We start from the raw sequence: 23,538 nt of genomic DNA on the forward strand, positions 1-23,538 counted from the left end.
AACACAATTTATTGATTGTTTGTTTGCTTGATTGCTTGATTGCTTGATTGATTGATTGATTGATTGATTGATACCTTGTGGTCCAGGGAAGCCACCGTCACCCTTCCCTCCGGGGAAACCAGGTAGACCTATCGGTCCGCCTAGACCCTGCTCTCCTCTGTGTCCCGGTACACCTGGATCACGTACGTGAAATACAAAAACAATACGTCATATACACTAATCATATTGAACAAAACCAACGTCAGGGTCAGTTAGGGTCAGGGACCAGGGTTCAGTGTCACGGCCCATCAAATTGTCAAGACGATGTTTCCTTTGCAACAAAATGCAGACACCCAACGACCACAGGAGATAACCCTGAGACCTGCAGGGTCATTCTATTCTGAGACCAAAAATGACTCAGCTAGTGTTCCAGCAATCTGGGAACCCATCGGAGAAAAAAAAGAAAAAACAGCACCCTCTGCTGTTTTTTTGCCTCTGGGGGCGTGGCCCCAGTAGAATGTGTATAACACTTAGAGTATATATTAATAGAGACGGCACCCGGAGGAAACCCTGAGGCGAAATAGACATAGTGGCCGAATTTGGTATTGCAGCGTGGGCCCAAACACATGAACGTGCTGGTCCGTTGACTATCATTGTGCACGTTCACGATGACACGTGAACGCTGTTTCATACGTGAACGCACGTGAACGTGTGCAATGATAGTCAATGGCAGCGCGTTCATGTGTTTGGGCCCAATCCATCCCAGAATGCACTCTGTTCCTACCCGGAAGGAGGAGTGAAATCGCCTCATGCGCTTTAGAGCAACTTAATGCAAGTGGATGGGAGGAGAACTCGGGTGCCGTCTCTATTCATATATACTCTAAGGTATAACAAGATGTTGGCCCGTTTGGGCCGCCCAGGCCTCAGCCCTCCACTTCCTGTGGTGCGCCTGTGTTTTCATTCCCACCATCAACAGTGTATACACATTCTGAATGGCCCCCTGCTGTTCTTGAGATATTAGTGTGCCAGTGGTTGTTTACAGTGGTGTAAAGTAACTATAAGTAACATGTATTCACATACTGTACAATTTTGAGGTATTTGTAAGCTCACCCACGGCCCCCCAGGTCCCCTAGCTGTCTCTCCTGGTGACAGTCAGGGACACATTACCTTGAGGTCCATGCTCGACCATGGCCCCCCAGGTCCCCTAGCTGTCTCTCCTGGTGACAGTCAGGGACACATTACCTAGAGCTCCAAGCTCGCCCACGGCCCCCCAGGTCCCCTGTCTCTCCTGGTGACAGTCAGGGACACATTACCTTGAGGTCCATGCTCGACCATGGCCCCCCAGGTCCCCTGTCTCTCCTGGTGACAGTCAGGGACACATTACCTTGAGGTCCAAGCTCGCCCACGGCCCCCCAGGTCCCCTGTCTCTCCTGGTGACAGTCAGGGACACATTACCTTGAGGTCCAAGCTCGACCATGGCCCCCCAGGTCCCCTAGCTGTCTCTCCTGGTGACAGTCAGGGACACATTACCTAGAGGTCCAAGCTCGACCATGGCCCCCGAAGGTCCCCTAGCTGTCTCTCCTGGTGACAGTCAGGGACACATTACCTAGAGGTCCAAGCTCGACCATGGCCCCCGAAGGTCCCCTAGCTGTCTCTCCTGGTGATAGTCAGGGACACATTACCTTGAGGTCCAAGCTCGACCATGGCCCCCCAGGTCCCCTAGCTGTCTCTCCTGGTGACAGTCAGGGACACATTACCTAGAGGTCCAAGCTCGCCCACGGCCCCGAGGTCCCCTGTCTCTCCTGGTGGCCCCGCTGGTCCTGCTGAACCCTTGTCTCCTGGCAACAGCTCAAGCTGTATGTGGAACTCCATTCCTCTGGGACCTACAGGGGGCAGTAGTGAGTAGTCGTTTTATCACTATCATTGAGGGGTTGTTCTGCGTGCTCAGACAGACCCAGCCAGCCAGCCAGCCAGCCAGGGACAGACCCAGCCAGCCAGCCAGCCAGCCAGGGACAGACCCAGCCAGCCAGCCAGCCAGCCAGCCAGGGACAGACCCAGCCAGCCAGCCAGCCAGCCAGCCAGCCAGCCAGCCATTTTTGGGGGTCCTTGACATGAGAATATTTGAGAACGACTGTCATAGAAACATAGGGTTTTTCAGAAAACTGTCAGGATTTAGAAGACATTTGTAGAATCGTCCTCATGTCTAAATGGGATAATTGTCTGTATACGTTTCATCATTACTCTTGGTACAGTATACTGTACTGACGAAGCCAACTCGGCTCCTGACAAATCATGACAATAAACAGAATGTTTTGGGCCGAACAAATAATTAGATAGAAGAAAAAAAGGGCAGGGTACAACCATTTTTTTTTTGTTTTTTCTTCTTTCAAATTATTTGTTCGGTTTCGCCCCAATTATTTTTGTTTATTGTCATGATTTTTCAGGAGCCGAGTTGGCTTAATTTGTCCGAGGCTTAAAGGTCTTTAAATAAAGACTTTTTTTCCTGGCATGAATTACAGAGGATGTATTAATGAATCCTGGCGAGTAGTGTGTTAATAACAAGCCCCTGTGCGTGCGTCCTCGTGGAGTTGCATGCGTGCCCATGTGGATCTGCCCAGAGGTGAAGCACTGAAGTAGCCCCTACACACCCTGCCCGGTCTAGCAGTGAGTTTAACACAGGATGTTCATACTATACTTAAGTAATTAATAATGTTACCTGTCTTCCCAGGAAGTCCTGGAAGTCCAGACACACCATGGCTTCCTTCTGTCCCCTTATCACCATTCTCACCTGAAAAATCAAACACGATCACTGGGCATTTCCTGAACTAGGATCTGTACTTTGTGCGCCTTAATATTGGTTGATTGCAACATCTCTGATCTGGGATTTGAACCTTGTATTAACTCTATAATTGCGGCTAGCTGTTAGCATAAACCTCAGTTATTATATTTAGTCGACTAAAACTAGACTAACACTAAAACATTCCAGGTGACTAAAATGTGACTAAAACTAAATTAAGTTTCATTCCAAAGACTATACGACTAAACTAAAATAGAAGTGTGCTGCCAAAAACAACAGTGTCTGCCACTTACCAATAGGACCCATGTTCCCAATGTCTCCCATCAGCCCTTTGGGACCCTGGCCTCCTGGAGCCCCATCCTCACCCTGATGGAAAACACAAAAGAAACCAAAAACAAAATAGACTGAATAATCAGTTTCTATTCTGTTCTGTAATTGTACTCAATTATTATACATATAGCATTTTGTTTTGTCTTACTGGTTGGCCAGGTAACCCAGGGTCGCCATGGTAACCCGGAGTACCCAGCAGTCCCATTGCTCCCTTGGCTCCATTGTCTCCTTTAAAACCTGGACCTGGTTCACCAGGGGGCCCTGAGGGACCTTCAGGCCCTACAAAGAAAATAATATAAACACGATATACACACACCCAACACAATACACCGAATACACACAGATCCACTTGTCTTCCTGCCTCACTTGCTGCTAACCTGTTGCTCATGAAGTTTTTGCAAATCCCACCGCCTCCCCAGCATCCACCTGTATACAGGCTCTGTTTCTAGATCCCCCTAAGGTCTTAATTAAATCCCTGTAATTCCACTTTGCTTATAACTCAAGTAAAATGTTCATACTACAGGGAATGAATAGAGACAGAGCCCTGACACCAAACTGTGCTTCATATATCTATGGCTCAATTATGCTCAATACATTGAGCAATAGAAATAGGCCAAAATTGAGAGAAAAGAGTTGTCTGACTGAACTTTTGTACTTTTATTAAGGTAAAATTTGAATTCCTGACTTTTTACTAACAGTGTATTTATACATTGATTATTTTACCCGAGTACATATTTGAGTACTTTTACCACCACTGATGTATACAATGTGTGTAAGTGTACCTCTTCCTCCTGCTTCTCCAATGGGGCCCCTGTCTCCTTTGGGCCCCTGGATACAAGCCCCATCTAAACCCGAACTGCCTGGCTCCCCAAGTTCTCCCGCTGCTCCCGTGGGACCTCTGTCCCCCAGTTCCCCTTGAGGACCCGGGGGTCCGTAGGCCCCTGGAGGCCCCTCATCTCCTTGTATACCTGACATGGGGAGAGGAGAAACCAATGGTTCTGTTGGTCTTTGAACTGATAATGACAGGTAATTATTTGGTTATCAAAAGAAACCACCAAAGTGGAAACAGTGGCACAAGAAGTGCCCATTTCTTTATCTGGGCTAACGTGTTTTGGCCTCAGCCATTTCTCGGCGCAGATTAAAAAAAAGTTAAATTATATGTTTCAATTCGTTGTTTTTGTAGCACCCACTGCTAGAGAGATGTTCAGATGAAGGAATATTATAACTAGCTACTAGTTTTTAAGGGAAACTCACCAAGTTGACCTTTTTCTCCTACTTGTCCGAGAGGTCCAACACCAGGAACTAAAATGAACCAATCACAGCAAAGAATGCCACAATTACTAACTGGGATTCAGATTGGCCAAGTTCATTACATTAAAAAAACAAAACAAACAAACAAACACAGGTTTACTTGTAAATATAATGTAAATATATTTACAATATATTTTACAATGTAATCCCTGAAATGTACCAATAACAATACAGGATGAAATAAAAATCATTTTAATGCATAGATGGAAATGTAAAAAGACTGTTCATAAATTAACTGATACCAGACCACTCTATGCTCTGAAATCATAAATTAACTGCTACCAGACCACTCTATGCTCTGAAATCATAAATTAACTGCTACCAGACCACTCTATGCTCTGAACTGATCCCAGACCACTCTATGCTCTGAACTGATACCAGACCACTCTATGCTCTGAACTGATCCCAGACCACTCTATGCTCTGAACTGATCCCAGACCACTCTATGCTCTGAACTGATCCCAGACCACTCTATGCTCTGAACTGATCCCAGACCACTCTATGCTCTGAACTGATCCCAGACCACTCTATGCTCTGAACTGATCCCAGACCACTGTGTTTTGTTACCATTGGTACAGGTTTAATCATCCTTTCAATAAACATAGGAATGTAAGACACTATGCTAGTAGTAATACAAGTTACAGTAGATATCTCTGCTGTCGGAAAGAAACCACCTAACTCCAAAATGTTCATTTGTCAGGAAATTTAAAAATATATATTTTTCAGGAAATGAAGAAAAGCTTACGACGTTGACGTTGTGACTTTATATATTGTCAATGACTTGCATACACTGACACCACGCTAGACAGGAACGCCCAAAAACGTCACATCCGGTTTTAGCCTGGGGTAAGAATTTTCTATGGCTGCCAATGCAACTTGGTCCAATCCTTAATCACATATGGACAAACATCTATGCCGATGCTATCTAACTTGCGGAGGTAGCGTGCCTTGTCCACGGGCAACAGATCTTTCAACGTATGGCATTGCAAATACGTTTGATAATCGCTACTCTGCTCAATATTGTTTTAAAAATGCCGCAAATTGCATTGCAGTGAACGAGCGCAAATCACAACTTCCCCCGGTTGTGGGCGGAGTCACAGTTTGAGGCGCTGTTTACGCGCCGTGGTGTCAGTGTATGACGGGGGGAGGAGAGGTGGTGGAGTTAGTTGCTTGTATAGCAGACAGTTTGAGCAAGAAGCGCTTTTTTACTACCGGTACTTTTCATTGGTTCAATATTTGGTTCAATAGCACTGATTTATGAAAAGATACATATATATATATATATAAAACCTCAAAAATGGAGTTAGGTGGTTTCCTAGTGGTAGTGAAGGGTGAGACAAAAATATTCGATTCCGACATGTGTGCATGCATGCGCGTATACGGCTACATGTATCTGTGTGTGTGTGTGTGCGCGTGCGTGCTCATTCCACCCCTGCATACAGGTATTTCGTGCCACTCGGGCCACCCCTGTCAAAAAAAGTCTGGACACGCGACTGCTCCTATACCTTCCATCTCTCCTCTCCTGCCTCCTATCTCTCCTGTCCTCTCCTATCTCATATTATCGGACCTTTCAGCAGCATGTCTCCTCCCCTACCTCCCATGTCTCCTTTCTCTCCTGTCCTCTCCTATCTCATATCGGACCTTTCTACAGCATGTCTCCTCCCCTACCTCCCATGTCTCCTTTCTCTCCTGTCCTCTCCTATCTCATATCGGACCTTTCAGCAGCATGTCTCCTCCCCTACCTCCCATGTCTCCTTTCTCTCCTGTCCTCTCCTATCTCATATCGGACCTTTCTACAGCATGTCTCCTCCCCTACCTCCCATGTCTCCTTTCTCTCCAGCTGGTCCTGGTATTCCATCTCGTCCTTGACTCCCTCTAGGCCCTGGCAGGCCTGGGTAACCGGGATGGCCATGGTTACCTATAGGTGACACACAGTTGTCTTGACCGTTAATAACAAAGTAATAACCATTTTTATGTAACTTCAAATAACATTACTGGAATAAATAAATACTGTAATACTGTAAATAAATACTCTAATATAATAAGGGATAATATCTGGCTAGGTGGTCATTGTCAGGAGATAATTCACCGACAGGGAGTTTAACCACCGAGGCAAAGCAGAGGTGGTTAAACTCCCTGAACTCCCTGAAAAAAATGGGCAACTTCAGAGCCAGCGTTTCAGGATTAAACTTCAAAATAAAATGTCTGATAAATATTGTGAAAATAGCAGATCTACAAAGCTTGGAGACAGTGGCGTGCACAGATGGTGTGCCCCCTAGTGCTAGAGCACCCCCTAGTGTTTGTACAGTGTACAGTATGTGGGCCATGGTGATATTGATCAATTTTGATTTATATTAATCATGGCCCAAAATCTATAAATCTCACACTATTAAGGCAACCGGCCGGTTCCATGCGCTGCACAAGGTGCCCTTTTTTCACTTGAGCACCTGCCCCTCTCAATGTCTGTGCACGCCACTGGGCTATATATATATTTTTTGCCTTTGTTATATTTGACAATTTGGCCAATGTTTTTATAGTATAGTTTGTTGATTCCCCCCCCCCCCCTCACACTCACACACCAGAACCATTGGTATACTATATTACTAGTACTGTACCTGGGAGCCCATTGGGCCCATCGTCTCCCGTAGCTCCGGGGGTTCCGTCAACACCCTGCAACCCTGGTACCCCTGGAACACCTGACATAGAGATAGACACGCCATTAGAAGTACATTCAAGTACCACCGACATCATGGATATTCAAGGTCTTTCAAAGAACAGACAAAGACAAAATGTGTAAAAATTACATTTTATGAAATCATGGAACAGCATTGACAATTGACATCACAGACAAATCATTGCTATATAGGCAGTTGCTACAGTACATTTTCTATTGTGTCTTCTAGCTAGATAGCCATGATTGACAGATGATGCAAGACAGACAGACAGACAGACAGACAGACAGACAACCTCTTTCTCCAGCGTCCCCCTGTGAGCCTCTGTCGCCACCGGGACCACTGTTTCCTGGCACTCCAGGCGTTCCTGCATCTCCCCTATCTCCTTTCACTCCTGCTGTTGCTCTAACTCCCACCACCCCCTGACAGGAGCACACAGTGGAAGAATACGGTCAAAAGGGTATATGTGTGTGTGTGTGTGTGCGTGCGTGCGTGCGTGCGTGCGTGCGTGCGTGCGTGCGTGCGTGCGTGCGGGCATGTGCTGACATATCCTCTGTGTCTACAATTTACTACAGCATAGCTTGCTGGGGTGGTCAATTTCTTCATCAAATGATCAATTCTGCCAAGGAAACTCATGAGAGAATGAGATCTACCAAGTCGGACAACAATTCAGGTTTTGTTGATTGATTATTTTATTAGAATCAAATGAGCAATATATTCATTATGGTTTGGCGACGTATTGGATCTGCTTTTTAGGTACTCAGATCAAGCGCACCAGTCCCGACCATATAGGGACTCCGAATCCCCCATACCTAAAACAGCAGATCCAAAACGACAGGTGGTAGCTGGGGTGGAGGAGGGTGAGCAGCAGGTTGTATACAGGAGCGCAGCGGAATCAGCAGCAGCAAGCAAGCAGGAAGAGGAGTACAAACCCTTCCAGTTTAAATAGCTGGTATGAAGATGGAGTGAGTGTGTGATTGGCTGAGTGAATCATGTGGATGAGAGCGTGACGCTGAGGCGGCCCAATTAACGGCCCGGAAGCGACTGCACTGAGGTTTCCTGACTGAACTTGCTCCGTGCATGTCTGTGACAGGCGCCATGCTCATAAGTTGTTATTTTACTATATAAGTAAGTTAAACAAAATGAGGAAGATGCAGTACTGCAATGTCCGGAATTGAACTGCAGCTTCCTCCCTGGCCTAAATGTCCCCCACACATTTATACTATCAGGAGAAGTACACAGAATGTAACAGGCAGTCAATCCTTACATGGGCTTTATTCTATAGATCAGTGGTTCCCAAACTTTTTCGTGTCAAGGACCCCCAAATCAACATTTATTAGGCCACGGACCCCCCATTTGAAAACAGTATGCCAGTGACCCCGATAAGGGAGGATTTTTACGGCTCTAGCAGTTTCCGGTCATTTAATGGACCCCCAGTTTCACAGGCATTATGCTATGGACCCCCGATTGAATGGCATTTCTATCTCTGGTACCCCAATTTATATTGTACAACCACTGTTAATTTAACTCTGAGAGTGTACAAATGGAACCAAATGGACCCGTTAGGGTCCATTTGGTTCCATGTGTACACTCTCAGAGTTACAGACCCATGAACCACATTTGGTTCCTAAGTAACTATCTCTGTGGGGTCCCCGGACCCCACTTTGGGAACCACTGCTATAGATGACTCTCACACAGTCGGCATCCGAGAAATAGGTTTGCGTGAATCGGCTGTTAGTGAAGGGGTTGTCAGGGAAAGGAGTTTGTCAGAGAAGAACAAGTGATGATGTCAGCCTCCTTGCCGAGGGTGACGATAGGTTTCATCTACTAATACATTAAATCAATCAATACCACAATTACTGTTACAGGTGTGTGTGTGTGTGTGTGTGTGTGTGTGTGTGTGTGCGCGTGCGTGCGTGGATGCTACCGTTTCTCCCTGAGCTCCTTTGGGTCCTGGTCCTGGGACACTGGCTTCCCCTTTAGAGCCTTTAACTCCAGTGAGGCCTGGAACCCCATCAGAACCTGGCTCTCCGCGGGAGCCTGAGTCACCTTTGTAACCCTTTTGACCTGATAGAAAACAAAACCGAAAGCCACAAAAAAACATTTAAAAATGCGCTGCACAAAGGTGGGTTCCACACCCCCACAGGGAGTGCAGTGCACAGCCTTGAGTCGGTGGGATACACCGTTTTCCAGAACCAGCACAAAACTGATCACCCCCCTAGATCTCCATATATGGAGCTGACCTGTTCTGACAACACAATGCTGTTCTGACATCTGCATAGACTCCATATTTGGGCATGCCTGACAAAATAACTCCATATATGGGCAAAACAAGGGTGTTTTGTTTACCTGGCAACCCCATGTCTCCTATGTTACCGGGGTGACCGTGGACACCGGGAACTCCTTTGTCTCCATGTCTGCCCGCGTCTCCAGAAGGCCCTACACGCACACGCGCGCGCGCGCGCACACACACACACACACACACACACACACACACACACACACACACACACACACACACACACACACACACACACACACACACACACACACACACACACACACACACACACACACACACACACACACACACACACACACACACACACACACACACACACCATTTCCAGTTCTGCCCTCAACATTTTTAAAGGAGCAAACATGAAAACATCATATCTGCACACACTGATGCTCAAATATAGCAAATGAAAGTTGCAGTTCACACACATCCAAGGGAGATGTTTTAATCGCCCTCATTTAGGATACCAGGATCTATTATACACACCTGTAGAATCATCCCCTCATTAACACTCTTATCGCCCAGCGTCATGTGGAACCATTAAACAGCGATTTGCAGCTTCAGAGCCCATTTCAAGGTGACACAGACACCATCTTGGTTAATTGTGCTAGATATCAATAGCATGTAGCCAAAATACCCCCAAGAGGATCGAAACCACCGGAGGTATGATTACTTCTAAACGTGACAAGCGCGATGGGCCGTCAAATACACAATCTTTTGTTAGAATTGGAATCATCAATCAGGGACTAGTGGACAAGAGATCCAGTAGAAGTAATTTTACAATTAGTTGCATGCTAAATAAAAAATAGCAGATCTACAAGCTCACAACACGTCGCAGCACGACGCGTTGTGGGCTTGTAGAAGTGAAAAAACAGTCATTGCGACGGCATCAAGGCCTGCCAAAATACATTTTGTTCGACTAAATCTACTGTAGATTTAGTCGACTAAAATCTTATGATATTTAGTCGACTAAAACTAATACTAAGACATTCCAGGTGACTAAAATGTGACTAAAACTAAGTGAAAACTATTCAAGAGACTAGGACTAAAACTAAAGTCTACCTGCTTTGCACACTTAATCAACTCTACAGCAAAATCTGTAAATACTTGGCTAATAACTAATAGCTAACATAACAGACAATATTTGGAGTTCAGAGTTTTGCAGTATGCCGTTGTTGAAGGCATTTTGAATGCATATTGGATCATAAAACGTTAAAACTATGATCCTGTGTTTTTATTAATCATTTATGTAATTTTTAATGGTTTCATTTATTTATTTTACTGGTTTTACACTGTTGTTTAACCCATTCTGCGTGGGAACCCCTTTTGGTGTTTTAACTAAGCATTTTGTTCTACTTTAGCTATTGAAAAATAGCAGATCTACAAGCTCATATATAGCGCGCCACCGAGTGGCGCTGTAGGTCTGCTATTTTTGAAAAATCGTGAAAATGCGGGCCTAAATGGGTTAAAATGTGTTAAAAGATAAAGTGGTACTGTACCTTGGGGCCCAGCACTACCAGGGATTCCATTGTTACCGTTGGGTCCTTGGGGTCCTGGTAAACCTGGCTCGCCCTTTGACCCTGTCAGACCCGAAGGCCCTGGAGACGACAGCACCAGATCACAACCAAAGACAGACAGACAGACAGACAGACAGACAGACAGACAGGTAGGCACACACGCACAAACACAAACGCACGCACGCATTTACGCACGCACTTAAGCACGCACGCACACATTTACGCACGCATTTACGCATGCATTTACGCACACACGCACGCATTTACGCACGCACGCACGCAATTACGCACGCACGCACGCACGCACGCACGCATTTACGCACGCATTTACGCACGCACGCATTTACGCACGCACGCACGCATTTACGCACGCACGCACACACACACACACACACACACACACACACACACACACACACACACACACACACACACACACACACACACACACACGTCTGCATTTGTATTATTAATACCTGGCTCTCCAGGGTTTCCCAGGTCTCCATGCACCTCTATGACTGTCTGGCTGCCTTTAGGTCCTTGGTTACCAGGCTCTCCTTCAGCACCCTGCGGTCCTGGAGGCCCGTCCAAACCATACACCCCTGTCGCACCTACAGACAGACAGACAGACAGACAGACAGACAGACAGAGTTAGGGGATGCCGTGGCACAGCGTGCATGGCCGCTCTACCGGCCGGATGGGAACCGCCGTGAGCCGGTTTCCCAGATCCTGTCGAAAGTGTCCTATAGTGCGCAAGACTCTGAAACCCCCCATTAACACATTCCCCGCCGTTGTTTCATTCAGCGGTTAGCCGGTAGCGCCGGTAGCGCTCTATACCACTGTTGACGTAGATCTGCGCCAAATGCTCCTTTATAAAAAAAAGTAGTAAGTAGCCTTGCCGAGCCATGAGGCCCACAGGGCAGGAGCCTATCTCCTGTTTCTGTAGCGTGAGGCAGCTTGATGTACAAGTACACCCCCTGGACATGACGCTAGTATGTCACAGGGACTTACCCCCAATCCAACCCTTGATGCTGAGTGTCAAGCAGGGAGGCACTGGGTCCCATTTTTAGAGTCTTTGGTATGACCCGGCCGGGGATCGAACCCCGACCTCCCAGTCTCAGGGCGGACACTCTAACCACAAGGCCACTGAGCTGGTAATGCTCCTTTATAGTGGTTTGTAATAGCTTGCCGTCGTAACGCCACGTGTACATTAGCATCGGGTTGCTAGGCAATGAAGTAAACAGGAACTGTTTAACCGTAAGCAAGATGGCCGCGTGCATCCACTCGTTGTCTTAAAGGACCACTTCACCACTTTTCAACTTCTCTTCCCTATAATTGGTCCTAACTAATGTTCATGATAAAATACCACCATTTTTTCCTACTCAGTCTGTGTCTCATAGGAAGGCTGTGGGCAGTTCAGAAACCCGTCCACCAGTGACATCATCGATGGTGAATCCAAGCTAATAGAAACGGCAGGCTTTCTTTTCCTGAAAAGTTGCAATGCAAAAGTTGAAGCCATCGTTCTCACGATAATACAAATCTAAATATATTTGAAAACAAATATTTAAAAAGAAAATCTGCCTAATGATGATGTCACTGGTGGACGGGTGTCCGAACTGCCCAAAGCCCTCCTATGAGACACAGACTGAGTAGAAAAAAATGGTGGTGTTTTATCATGAACATTAGTGAGGACCAATTATATGAAGAGATGTTGAAAAGTGGTGAAGTGGTCCTTTAACCCATTCTGGGCAGGATCCCCTTTTGTCTACAAGCTCGTAGCTTGTAGGTCTGCTATTTTTGAAAAAATGTGAAATGTGAAAATGTGTCGCAAATCTTTGAGTATATATTCTTACAGACAGACAGACAGACAGACAGACAGACAGACAGACAGACAGACAGACAGACAGACAGACAGACAGACAGACAGACAGACAGATACATGCCTTTCTGTCCCTGGCGTCCCTCCTCTCCTGGTTTCCCATCAGCCCCATGCTTCCCACTGGCGCCAGGAGGGCCCACGTCGCCTCGGACCCCTACACAGACACATATTTATTAACAAATGTAAATTGTGTGTGTGTGTGTGTGTTTGTGTGTGCGCAGTTCTTTATGAGGACGGTAGAGAAGTGAGAGTTTTTGGAAGTGGCATGTACATTATTGACCACCTAGTCTGGAAGAGGCATTCCTTACCAATGGTGCTAAAGTAACAACGCCTAAAAGGATGCTATTATTATACAGATGCATCTTTGTTTGTGTTCAGGCTTGGTCCCTCAATAATAATTTGGACCAATTCGATTTTCCAATAATGTCTACATAGCTACATGTTGTTCCGTTGTGGCCATAGGTTTGGCGAGAAAGCACGTGCAAATACTTATTTGGTGAGTTGGAATCGAGACAGAGAGAGAGAGAGAGAGAGAGAGAGAGAGAGAGAGAGAGAGATGCAACATTGAAGTAATCAAAGGTAAAGACAGTGAGGCAACCACATGAAATAATGACCTGTTGCTGCTGCAACCCTCAGCGTTGATGTGCACTTTGAGAGTGTCTGAGCTATACGGGCGCTGTTTTTCCTTTTTTTCCCAGATTGCGTGTTTCTGGACAGCGTACAACAGACCGGTAAAGAGTGAAATTGTGTTGTGTGTGTGTTGTGTCAGTGACGTAGAATCCAGTGTACACAATACACTGCTTTTCAGTTCAACATACACAAGTTTGAGCCAATAAAATAAATTCATAATTCTGATTAACTAACTACACAAAACAAAGTTAATGAGCTGTGAGAGTTTAGTATGTATGAAATGTTTATTGTGTGCAGTGCATGGCGACTTGGGTGCTATGCTTATGTGTATTTTTTTGTTTTGTTTTGTACCTTGGTTCCCTGGTTGTCCATCTGTTCCCGGGAAGCCATCGGCCCCTAGTTCGCCCCTGGCGCCTGGAGCTCCGTCAAACCCTGGGGGTCCAAATGGCCCGCGAGCGCCGACCATCCCCTCCCCCGGCAGGCCAGAGTCTCCCTTCAGTCCCTTCACACCCCGAGGACCTGCACCGTAGCCAAACAGAGTCATGAACCTGTGGATTTGCGCCCTCTACCGATATCGACGTCAGGGACTTCGATGCTCAATTACAACTAATACTAATTTATATTACTAATTTACTATAATTTATTTATTTTCCTAATAAAGTAGAAAAGCGATACATGAATTACTTAGAAAAGCGATACATAAATTATTATTATTATTCATACTAATCATACTAATCATGACACTGTTATATTAACATGAGGTTGAGCCGTTACCAGTGAAGCCTATGAGGCCTCTGTCTCCATCCTGTCCGAGAGCTCCGCGTTGTCCTTTAATACACGAGCCAACCACACCCAGCGGTCCTGGCACGCCCACAGCACCCGCAGTGCCTGATGGGAAATAAGCAGTGTTCATTTGATGAGAGAGAGAGAGAGAGAGAGAGAGAGAGAGAGAGAGAGAGAGAGAGAGAGAGAGAGAGAGAGTACTGCTACTACTGACACCACTTGAGTTCTACTGAAACCATTTGAATTATATTGAGGAGACAAAGGAACCAAAACAGGCCAGTATAAACAGTGAGCTTCAACTGTTCGCACTTCGCAGAATTTAGTTTTTTATGCCTTTATCGATAGGGAAGAGGGAGAGAGATGGGGAGTGACACGCGGGAAAGGCCGTCGGGCTTGGGAGTCGAACCCGCGGGCGGCACGCCGTCCCGGCTGGCTTGGCAGCCTATAGGTGCCCAGACGGTTGAGCTAACCGTCCGGGTTTGGTTCCCAGCTTTCTGTCTGGGAACCAAATGAGGACGATCTGTCAACAAAAAGGTTACAAATACATCTGATTTCTACAGATCTTTTTCTGGATCTTTTTTCTGGACCCCTAGGGGTCCTTGAGGGAGTTCCAGGGGTCCCCCCCCCCAGCTAAATGATAGTGAGGAACGAAATGGACCCTTAAGGGTCTGTAACTCAGAGAGTGTACAAATGGAACCAAATGGTCCCGTATAGGGTCTCAGAGTTACATTTACTTTGATTTTACAATATACATTGGGGTCCCAGAGATAGAAATGGGGGACCGTAGCCTAATTCATGGCAAACTGGGGGTCCTTGACATTAAAATGGTTGAAAATCACTGCTAGAACCGTGGAAATCTTCTCTTATGGGGGTCCTTGGCGTATATTTTCAAATGGGGGTCCGCGGGCTAATTAGTGTCAATTTGGGGGGTCCTTTACATGAAAAAGTTTGGGAACCAACCAAGTTAACCAACTGATATAGATCATATAATCAACATGTAATACATGGGACAGTATTTAAACTATAGTTGTTGTATATGCATTGTGACCTTTAGGTCCATGCGGCCCTTCTCCCCCTGCTCGTCCATGACCTCCGTCAGATCCAGAGGGTCCGGGGTCTCCTCTCTGCCCAACAGATCCATCCTCTCCCTGGGCACCGGGCCTACCCGCCTGGCCCGGAACTCCAATACCCAGAACACCCTGAAACAACACACAGTCACAGTCACAGTCACACGCACACAAAAACTCACTCCAGGGAAACAGACAGAAATGGCCCCATGACAAACACATAGCAACATACAGTACACACACCCATGGACTATTTATAAGGACGGGAAGCGAAGACCGTACGGTGGACTCCATGTTGCTCCCTGGAAGGAAAGAAACATTCGCAGTTGAGACCAGGAAGTTGTAAAAAATGGCCCAGCAGATGGCGTGATGCCACTGAAATGAGAGATGCTTGTACATATGTCACGTCCGACCAACATTACTGTCTGTGTGATGATCCATGCTGGGACTTACTTATCCACTTGCTGTTAAAACGTTAATATAAAAGGTAAAATGCAATGATATACAAGCATCTCTCCTTTCAGTGGCATCATGCCATCTGCTGGGCCATTTTTGCCATGATTTGTCATGTACAACTTCCTGGTCTCAACTGCGCATGTTTCTTTCCTTCCAGGGAGCAACATGGAGTCCACCGTACGGTCTTTAAACAGTCCTTGCACACACCTTAAGTCCGGGCATCCCAGGGGCTCCTGAGGGCCCTGGTCGTCCCCCGATGCCAAGACCCGGAGAGCCAGGAGGTCCTGGTAGACCTGCATCTCCTGACAAATCACATTTAGACAAATAATGACATTGTTCAGTTTTAAGACAACATCGATAACATTAATACACTTAATACTTTATGGTTTTACACAACATTATGCGTTACGGTTTTACACAACATTGATAACATAATTACACTTTAACCCTGCAGCGCAGGTCAATCCTACGACACTTCTGTCAAAAAATAAATAAGACAATCCTAGTTTTAAAACCAAAAAATGTGAGGTTTCTTCTTCCTGCTCATGAAAATGGCTGACTGTAGAGTGCAAAAGTCCTTTACTTTGGCACTATACGTGGTTGCCAACGCCCAGGGAGGATGTTCAGACATGCGCTCAAATAACTGAAGTCCAAAACATTTCCATAGAGACAGAGTAGATAAAGTATATTTATTCTCGCCGTTCTCGTCCCATACTTCAGAATAAAATAAATACAATGAATAAACCGTCAAATGCATACACATACAGCTCTAGGAGCACAGCTGTGTGCCTCTGCCAATCAGCAACACCAGCTGCTGCTTGATTAGGGATGCATTAGGTACCCTGACAGGTGACGACTAAAATTGACGTACTAAAATATAGTACTAAAAGAACAAGAAATCATACGGCTGACCTTACAGTACTGACCTTTAGATCCTGTATCTCCTGGAGGTCCCTGGACAGAGAGGCCCCTTTCCCCCTTCTCTCCAAACCGGCCTGGGAAGCCCGGAAAACCGGGCATACCTGTGTTCCCTAGAGTAACGCATGAGAACCAGCAATCCCATAAGAATCAACTAGTGAAGCTAAGCAGAATGGTTCATGTTGAGAACGTTAATACATTTTGTAGTTTACATAAAGAAGCACATCGTAAAATATCGTAAAACCAGTGATGTAAATAGGTTTTTAATGTAACGAGTCCCGGGATGGTCTTTTAGATGAGTCCCAGGGACATTTCATGAGTCCCACTTCAACGACGTTAGGAGTCATATTTTTACAAATTGCAGCATTTAACTCCCATTTCATTTTATATGGTTATAATGTCGTTATATTCATGTAGAAAACAGAAGAAGAAATGATTATTATAACTAAAGCTAGACAAATAAACTAGAATAAAAAACAGTACAGTAGTACAGTAGTGCATCCCGTGGATGCAGAGGTTGTTGTTGTATTGCGTCCCTTAACTATAAACTGCGTTTTGGGATGCAACATGCACCCTATTTTAATCTCTATAAAACTACAAACATGTCTGATCAACGTCCTTATCTCACCTTTAGGCCCGTGGTTTCCCTGCAGAGCCTTCTGACCCTTCTGACCTGGCTCGCCTGGGGTCGTCTTCGTTTCACCTGGAGACCCTTTCTCACCTGACAGGTAGACGTAGCAACCATTGCATAAAGTATTTATAACAATAATTGGCCTGGACCACTGGCATAGCGGCCCAGGGACCTAGACTCAATATAGCGGGTTCCACTCTCTCCCCATTTCCTGTCAGCTTACTATTACTATTATATGAAGATAGGTATTTAAATATATAACAACCCCTTTACCATAATTAACCACTTATAACCATATAACGGTAAGTTACCATGTAACAAATAATAGTTACCATGTAGCAAATGACCCCTCACATCCACTCTGCAGGGAGTTCAAACTACTTCCCTCTAAAGCTACTTACCAAAAGCTAACCGTAACATTTTTAAGAATTCCTTCATCCCAAATGCCATTAAGGCACTAAATGATACCATGTCTCGCTAGATTTGTTGTTTTTAAATGTATTTGCCACTGTTGTCCTGCATTTTTTTGCCATGGGAAAATAATTAAGTGTTGTTGCTGTTGTTGTAGCTGTTTGTTTTTTACTGTTGTTGAGACCGAAAACAAATTTCCACACGTGGACAATAAATTAAACTAACTAACTAACTAATTAAGCATATTTCAAGAACATACAGTAACTACCAGAGGCCGATTCTTGCAAAACACTCTTTTTCTTTTTTTTATCCTACAGATTTTGTCCAAACATCATGCAAATCGGCACACAGTATCTCTATCGTCATGTGATCAATGTTTGCAGGACGTTTTGAACAACATTCTCCACCAGAAACTGTAATCGCTGCATTATTAGTATAATGTGGAATACGTATCGGAAGCTCTGTTATGTTACTGTATTTAATTAATCTAGTTTGTTTAAAAAAAAAATTACAGTCAAGTAAATAAATTCTACAATGTACAGTACACACAATTATAATAATGAAATCATATCAAAACTCCTTACCTGGGTCTCCGGGCCTGCCCCAGAGCCCCGGCACGCCGAGGCTACCCTTCAGTCCCGGTGTTCCCGACGGGCCGATACCAGGTGGTCCCGGTGGCCCAGTCTGCCCTGGAAGACCTCTGGGTCCATCGATGCCACTCGGACCCCCATCCCCCTTTGGCCCTGGAGGCCCCTTGCAGCAACACCCATCAAAAACAACAAATCACACAGTAAAAAAAACATTACATTAACTAGAAAAAGTGCCCTTCTGGGCACAGGTCTCCACCAGGAGGATAGGAGTGTGTGTGATGTTTGGCAAAATGTTTAGGAGTAATATAAGTGTGTGTGTGTGTGTGTGTGTGTGTGTGTGTGTGTGTGTGTGTGTGTGTGTGTGACACGGCTTGGCGTGTTGTAGCGCCACCATGAGGCTGATTTGAAAACTGTCAAGTGGCATTTCTTCCTCAGCCTAGTGGGAATATGCATGCACAGTTTCACCACAATCGGACGCTGCGTCAAGTAGTTGTGGCGATTTGTACAAAACGGGTACAAAGCGGGCTACTCCTGAAAAGTTTAGAAGCCAATCGTAGGCAATGAAGGTGGATTATGAGAAATCAAACAAACCCGTCTTGATCACATGACTATGGAGAGCATGTGTACCGATTTGCGTGAAATTTGGATAACATCTGAAGGAGTAATATTAGAAAATGTGTTTTACATATGTCGGCCTCCTGGTGGCGCTATAAAGAGCAGATGTGAAAAATTCCAGATGTGTTCATGATTTGCAGCATTTTGTTTGAAACTGAGCACTCCTGCAAACTTTGGAAGCCAATCTTAGCCAATCAGGATGGAGTCTGAGAAATGTGAAAGACCAGTTTCGTTGAATGGCTCTAGAGAGACTGTGTACCAATTTGCGTGATGTTTGGACAAATTCTGTAGGTGTACTGTCCAAAAACTTGTTTTGCACAAAGCGGCCTCCTGGTGGCGCTATAATAGGCCGTTCTGGAATTTTTGGGGCAGAGGTTCATCGTTGGCATCCAGGGAGTGCGTGTGCAAAATGTGGCATCGACCGGGTTAACGGTGCCGGAGATTAGCTGTTCACAGACGGACGGACACACGGACGGACGGACACACGGACGGACGGACACACGGACACACGGACGGACGGACACACGGACGGACGGACGGAGTGCAAAACATACTCTCTCCCCATGCCTTCGGCCTGGTGGAGACAACAAGAGTGAAGTGTCACGAAATGTCCAATCGATTTATAGGTGAAGCCTGAGATATACTTGGTTGCGCACCAAATATAGCCAAGCTAGAAGCTAGAAGTGTGTAGTTTGCAGTGGTGGAAAAAGTAACTTACTTAACCCATTTAGGGTTGAGGTCGATTAAAAAAAAGGCTTCTAAATCCTAAGCGTTTTCTAAAAAACCCATGTTTCTATGTCAGTGGTGCTCAACCTTTTTCATGTCAAGGACCCCCAGAATTATCTGTATTTGGCCGCAGACCCCCCATCTGAAAATATGTTGTTCCAGGGACCCCTCCCAGAAGCAAAGATTTTAGTTAAAAACGTCTGAAAGAATATAATTATATTCAAAGATTTGCGCCACAATTTCACAATTTTTCAAAATTAGCAGATCTACAAGCTCGTAGCGTATCGTGGCACTCCAAAAGTGGTTCCCGCCCTGAATGGGTTACGTAAAAGTATCAATTCTGCAATATAGAACTACTCTGTTACAAGTCAAATTCTAAATGTACTTGAGTTGTAATATTTTATCATGACTTTTCACAAACAAAACAAAAAATTGATATCATGGGGTATTATTTTAAAGATATTCCTAAAAAAAAAGACACAATTGAGCTGGGAACTTCTCCTTTGGAAGGAGAGAGGAGATCCGCACACCGTTTTAAAAGCTCCCAAATTTTTATTGACATCAGAGCGGACAAAAAATACAACATTTCGGCCTCACCGGCCTTCGTTGGGTATACTACTAAGGCCTCATTCACACTATTGAGACAAACCATGTGACTTCCATTGGAAATGCATTGGGGCGGCCATTAAACACGGACAAGACACAAGGCACGGACAAGACAGGTGTCTTTTAGGTGTGATTCGTGTGAATGAGGCCTAAGACAACTTCTCCATTGTGAGAATGGTCCAGTGAAAAAACGGGGGAAAAAAAGCCTATTTGGGTGTATGGGGGTGAAGTTCACCCGAACACCTACCTGTAGAAAAGCCTACCTTCTATGATGTCACTGAGCATCATGAAGGTACTGAAAGACCCACTCACTTCAGACATGAAATTGGAAATACTCAAGTAAAGTAAAAAAAATACCTCGAAATTGTAGTACAGTTAGTAGTACAATTGTAGTACAATTGTAGTACAGTTATAGTACAGTACTTAAATAGCCTAAATGTACTTTACACCACTGGTATATTGGCTATTTGTTTGTGTGCGACAGTATAAATAATAGTATAGGTATAAATCAGGCTTAAATGTCCTCTGCTGTCACTCACAGGATTACCCTTCAATCCAAGAATGCCTTTCAATCCAGGAAGTCCAGGGGTGCCGTTAGTTCCATCGATGCCAGCCTCTCCAGGGGCTCCTGGGGCACCCGTCCCCCCCTTCTCCCCCGTGGCCTCCATGAAACCCTGCTCTCCTTTAGGCCCCGGGGCACCCACTACACCTGGGAAACCAAAGGGCCCCTATACAGAGAGAGAGAGAGAGAGAGAGAGAGAGAGAGAGAGAGAGGGAGAGGGAGAGGGAGATGGAGAGGGAGAGGGAGAGGGAGAGGGAGAGGGAGATGGAGAGGGAGAGGGAGAGGGAGAGGGAGAGGGAGAGGGAGAGGGAGAGGGAGAGGGAGAGGGAGAGAGAGATAGAGACAAGACAGACAAAGAGAAAGACAGAGTGACTCACGTTGTGAGCTTGTAGATCGGTTATTTTTAGCATGCAACCACGTGTAAAATGACTTACACTGGATCTCTTGTCCACTAGTCCCTTCATAACATTTTAGTCTAGTTTGTATTTGTTGACGTAATTGTCAGTATATTTAGTCTTAGTTTTAGTCATCATTAATTAATTTTCATTTAGTTTCGACGAACATTTTTACGTCTTAGTTTTAGTCGACGAAATCAACTGGCTGAAAGCAAACTCAAGCAGTGACCTATATTGTAGCTTGTTGAGTTTGTAATAAAGCTACCACGACGGTTGTATCATTCACAGGTCTCATGAAATCTCATTTTTCTGACTACCTTTTTGGATTTGAAGAAAACGTAGCTATACCTGTGGACCAGATGGTCCTGCAAGGCCTTTGACCCCTTGGTCACCTCTGCTCCCTGGGACACCAAATGGACCTGGAGAAAGACAGCAGAGAGTTTAAAGAGGGAGTGCCACAATTTTTGTATTTTTCCAGTTTTTCATGTGTCTATGAGGTGACAGTACTTCATTAGACACCCTGGAGTCGTTTATATGTGCAATGGTGTATTAACTTTGTATTTAGGGTTTCTTCCTGGAGGCTGAACCCTTGACAGTCAAACGGGCCAATGAAATAAACAGTAATATAGTGACATCACACTATCTGCCCCTCCCCTAACCCCTCCCCCTTTCTCATACGACTACAGCTGTGGGTTTCAGTTCAGGTGGATCACCACCCATCACCATCCATCAGGCATACTTAATGAACTGGTGGGCGTGTCCACATAAAAACAACATTTTAACAAATACTGTACACTTTTTTGAAAGAATTATACCTCCTTATATATAACAATAAGACCTGATGATAATATTTTAGGATGGAAAAAAATCACGGCACTCCATCTTTAAGAGTCTAGACTCTCTAGAGAGCCCCCAGAAAAACCGTGAAGAATGGTTGAAGCCTCAGAAGCCCTGGAGGCTAATTAAATCTGATGTTGTCTATCGTCTGAAACCACTAGTGCTCCTGCTCTAATTTGTACAGGTACTTCATGCGCTTGTGAGCAACTTTTATTGAAATGGATAGGTGGGTGGCGGGCAGTCTTCCATAGATATATTATATAACTCTATGGTTTAGACATGATGATAATATACAACTAACTAAAAGAGGTTCTCTATGATTGTCAGAATCAGCTACTGTATATTGTGACATCACAGGTTTACAGAAGTAAAGAAGTCAGTATTATATCTCCAAAACTGGTGGGTCAAACTGAACAACCAATATGTTAATTTGAATGATTCCCTGTTTTCATATGACATGAAAAAACGAAAATACCAAAACAATCCAATGGCAGTCCCTCAGTCAAATTTGGTCACATATTTACATGGTACAAAAACGTGGGTGAGCATAGCAGCAGATACTGTTCATGGTATACTTATGCCAAAGAACCATTGTTTCTTTTGTTTCACCGCGATGTTTGTTGACTATGGTTATTTACTCTGACCTTGCACTCTAACTCTGGATGAGAGCGTCTTAACCTATTCTGGGCGGGAACCCCTTTTGGTGTTTTAACTAAGCATTATGTTATACTTTAGCTATTGAAAAATAGCAGATCTACAAGCTCATAGCGCGCCACCGAGTGGCGCGCTACGAGCTTGAAGGTCTGCTATTTTTGAAAAATCGTGAAAATGAGGCACAATTTAAAATCTGATATCGTCATGTTTTGTGTCTGTCAGCACCTGACTCTCCAGGCTGGCCGGGCTCTCCAGAGGGTCCTGGTGGTCCTGGATCTGTGATAGTCCGAGTGCACAACACGCACACCTCTCCCTTTACACCTGACACACACACGCACACACACACACACACACACACACACACACACACACACACACACACACACACACACACACACACACACACACACACACACACACACACACACACACAAAATGGAAAATCTTTAAAGATTCCCCCAAAACTTCTTGACTTCTTCCTACAGACGACAGTCATATTCTACGTATTGACGTCATCCCTCAATATGCAGGTTGGTGCCTTGCATGGTTTCCTCCGCCATCGGTTTATAATGGATTGCATTTTTATAGCGCTTTTCCAAGTGCTTAAAGCGCTTTACAATGGTCCATTCATTCATACATCGGGAGGCGTGTGAATGGGTGAATGTAATGGCTTCAATCGATGTAAAGCGCCTTGGATAAAGGCACTATGTAAATGCACCATTTACAGTGTGGGCTCGAGTAGCTCACTACTCGATGATGACCCACATGACGTCACAGACCCAGCAGGAGAACAGGCCCGGGAATAAAGATGTACGAGGCCCACAAGTTCATATACTGTAACATTGTAGTATTCATAATAATTGTTCATACAAT

The 23,538-nt window shown here is 45.0% G+C and overlaps 1 protein-coding gene across 1 annotated transcript in view; it reads right to left on the reverse strand.

Annotated features, from left to right (window-relative positions):
• The window catches only part of col4a3 (collagen, type IV, alpha 3), a 70,465-nt gene that overhangs the window by 6,148 nt on the left and 40,779 nt on the right, over nucleotides 1-23,538 (reverse strand). Inside the window, exons 22-46 of the mRNA XM_079514869.1 lie at nucleotides 22,891-22,986; nucleotides 21,523-21,593; nucleotides 20,757-20,945; nucleotides 18,265-18,433; nucleotides 17,267-17,359; nucleotides 16,647-16,751; nucleotides 15,928-16,022; nucleotides 15,246-15,396; nucleotides 14,189-14,302; nucleotides 13,766-13,933; nucleotides 12,849-12,938; nucleotides 11,382-11,516; nucleotides 10,888-10,986; nucleotides 9,439-9,528; nucleotides 9,017-9,156; nucleotides 7,385-7,511; nucleotides 7,033-7,113; nucleotides 6,234-6,335; nucleotides 4,361-4,408; nucleotides 3,889-4,074; nucleotides 3,255-3,385; nucleotides 3,070-3,142; nucleotides 2,696-2,767; nucleotides 1,737-1,862; nucleotides 75-173 (exon numbers count right to left, since the gene is read on the reverse strand). Coding sequence (XP_079370995.1) covers nucleotides 75-173; nucleotides 1,737-1,862; nucleotides 2,696-2,767; nucleotides 3,070-3,142; nucleotides 3,255-3,385; nucleotides 3,889-4,074; nucleotides 4,361-4,408; nucleotides 6,234-6,335; nucleotides 7,033-7,113; nucleotides 7,385-7,511; nucleotides 9,017-9,156; nucleotides 9,439-9,528; nucleotides 10,888-10,986; nucleotides 11,382-11,516; nucleotides 12,849-12,938; nucleotides 13,766-13,933; nucleotides 14,189-14,302; nucleotides 15,246-15,396; nucleotides 15,928-16,022; nucleotides 16,647-16,751; nucleotides 17,267-17,359; nucleotides 18,265-18,433; nucleotides 20,757-20,945; nucleotides 21,523-21,593; nucleotides 22,891-22,986 — 2,850 coding nt within the window. The remainder of the gene's footprint in view (nucleotides 1-74; nucleotides 174-1,736; nucleotides 1,863-2,695; nucleotides 2,768-3,069; nucleotides 3,143-3,254; nucleotides 3,386-3,888; nucleotides 4,075-4,360; nucleotides 4,409-6,233; nucleotides 6,336-7,032; nucleotides 7,114-7,384; nucleotides 7,512-9,016; nucleotides 9,157-9,438; nucleotides 9,529-10,887; nucleotides 10,987-11,381; nucleotides 11,517-12,848; nucleotides 12,939-13,765; nucleotides 13,934-14,188; nucleotides 14,303-15,245; nucleotides 15,397-15,927; nucleotides 16,023-16,646; nucleotides 16,752-17,266; nucleotides 17,360-18,264; nucleotides 18,434-20,756; nucleotides 20,946-21,522; nucleotides 21,594-22,890; nucleotides 22,987-23,538) is intronic.

Source organism: Electrona antarctica (assembly GCF_951216825.1).
Source record: "Electrona antarctica genome assembly, chromosome: 11".
NCBI lineage: Eukaryota > Metazoa > Chordata > Actinopteri > Myctophiformes > Myctophidae > Electrona > Electrona antarctica.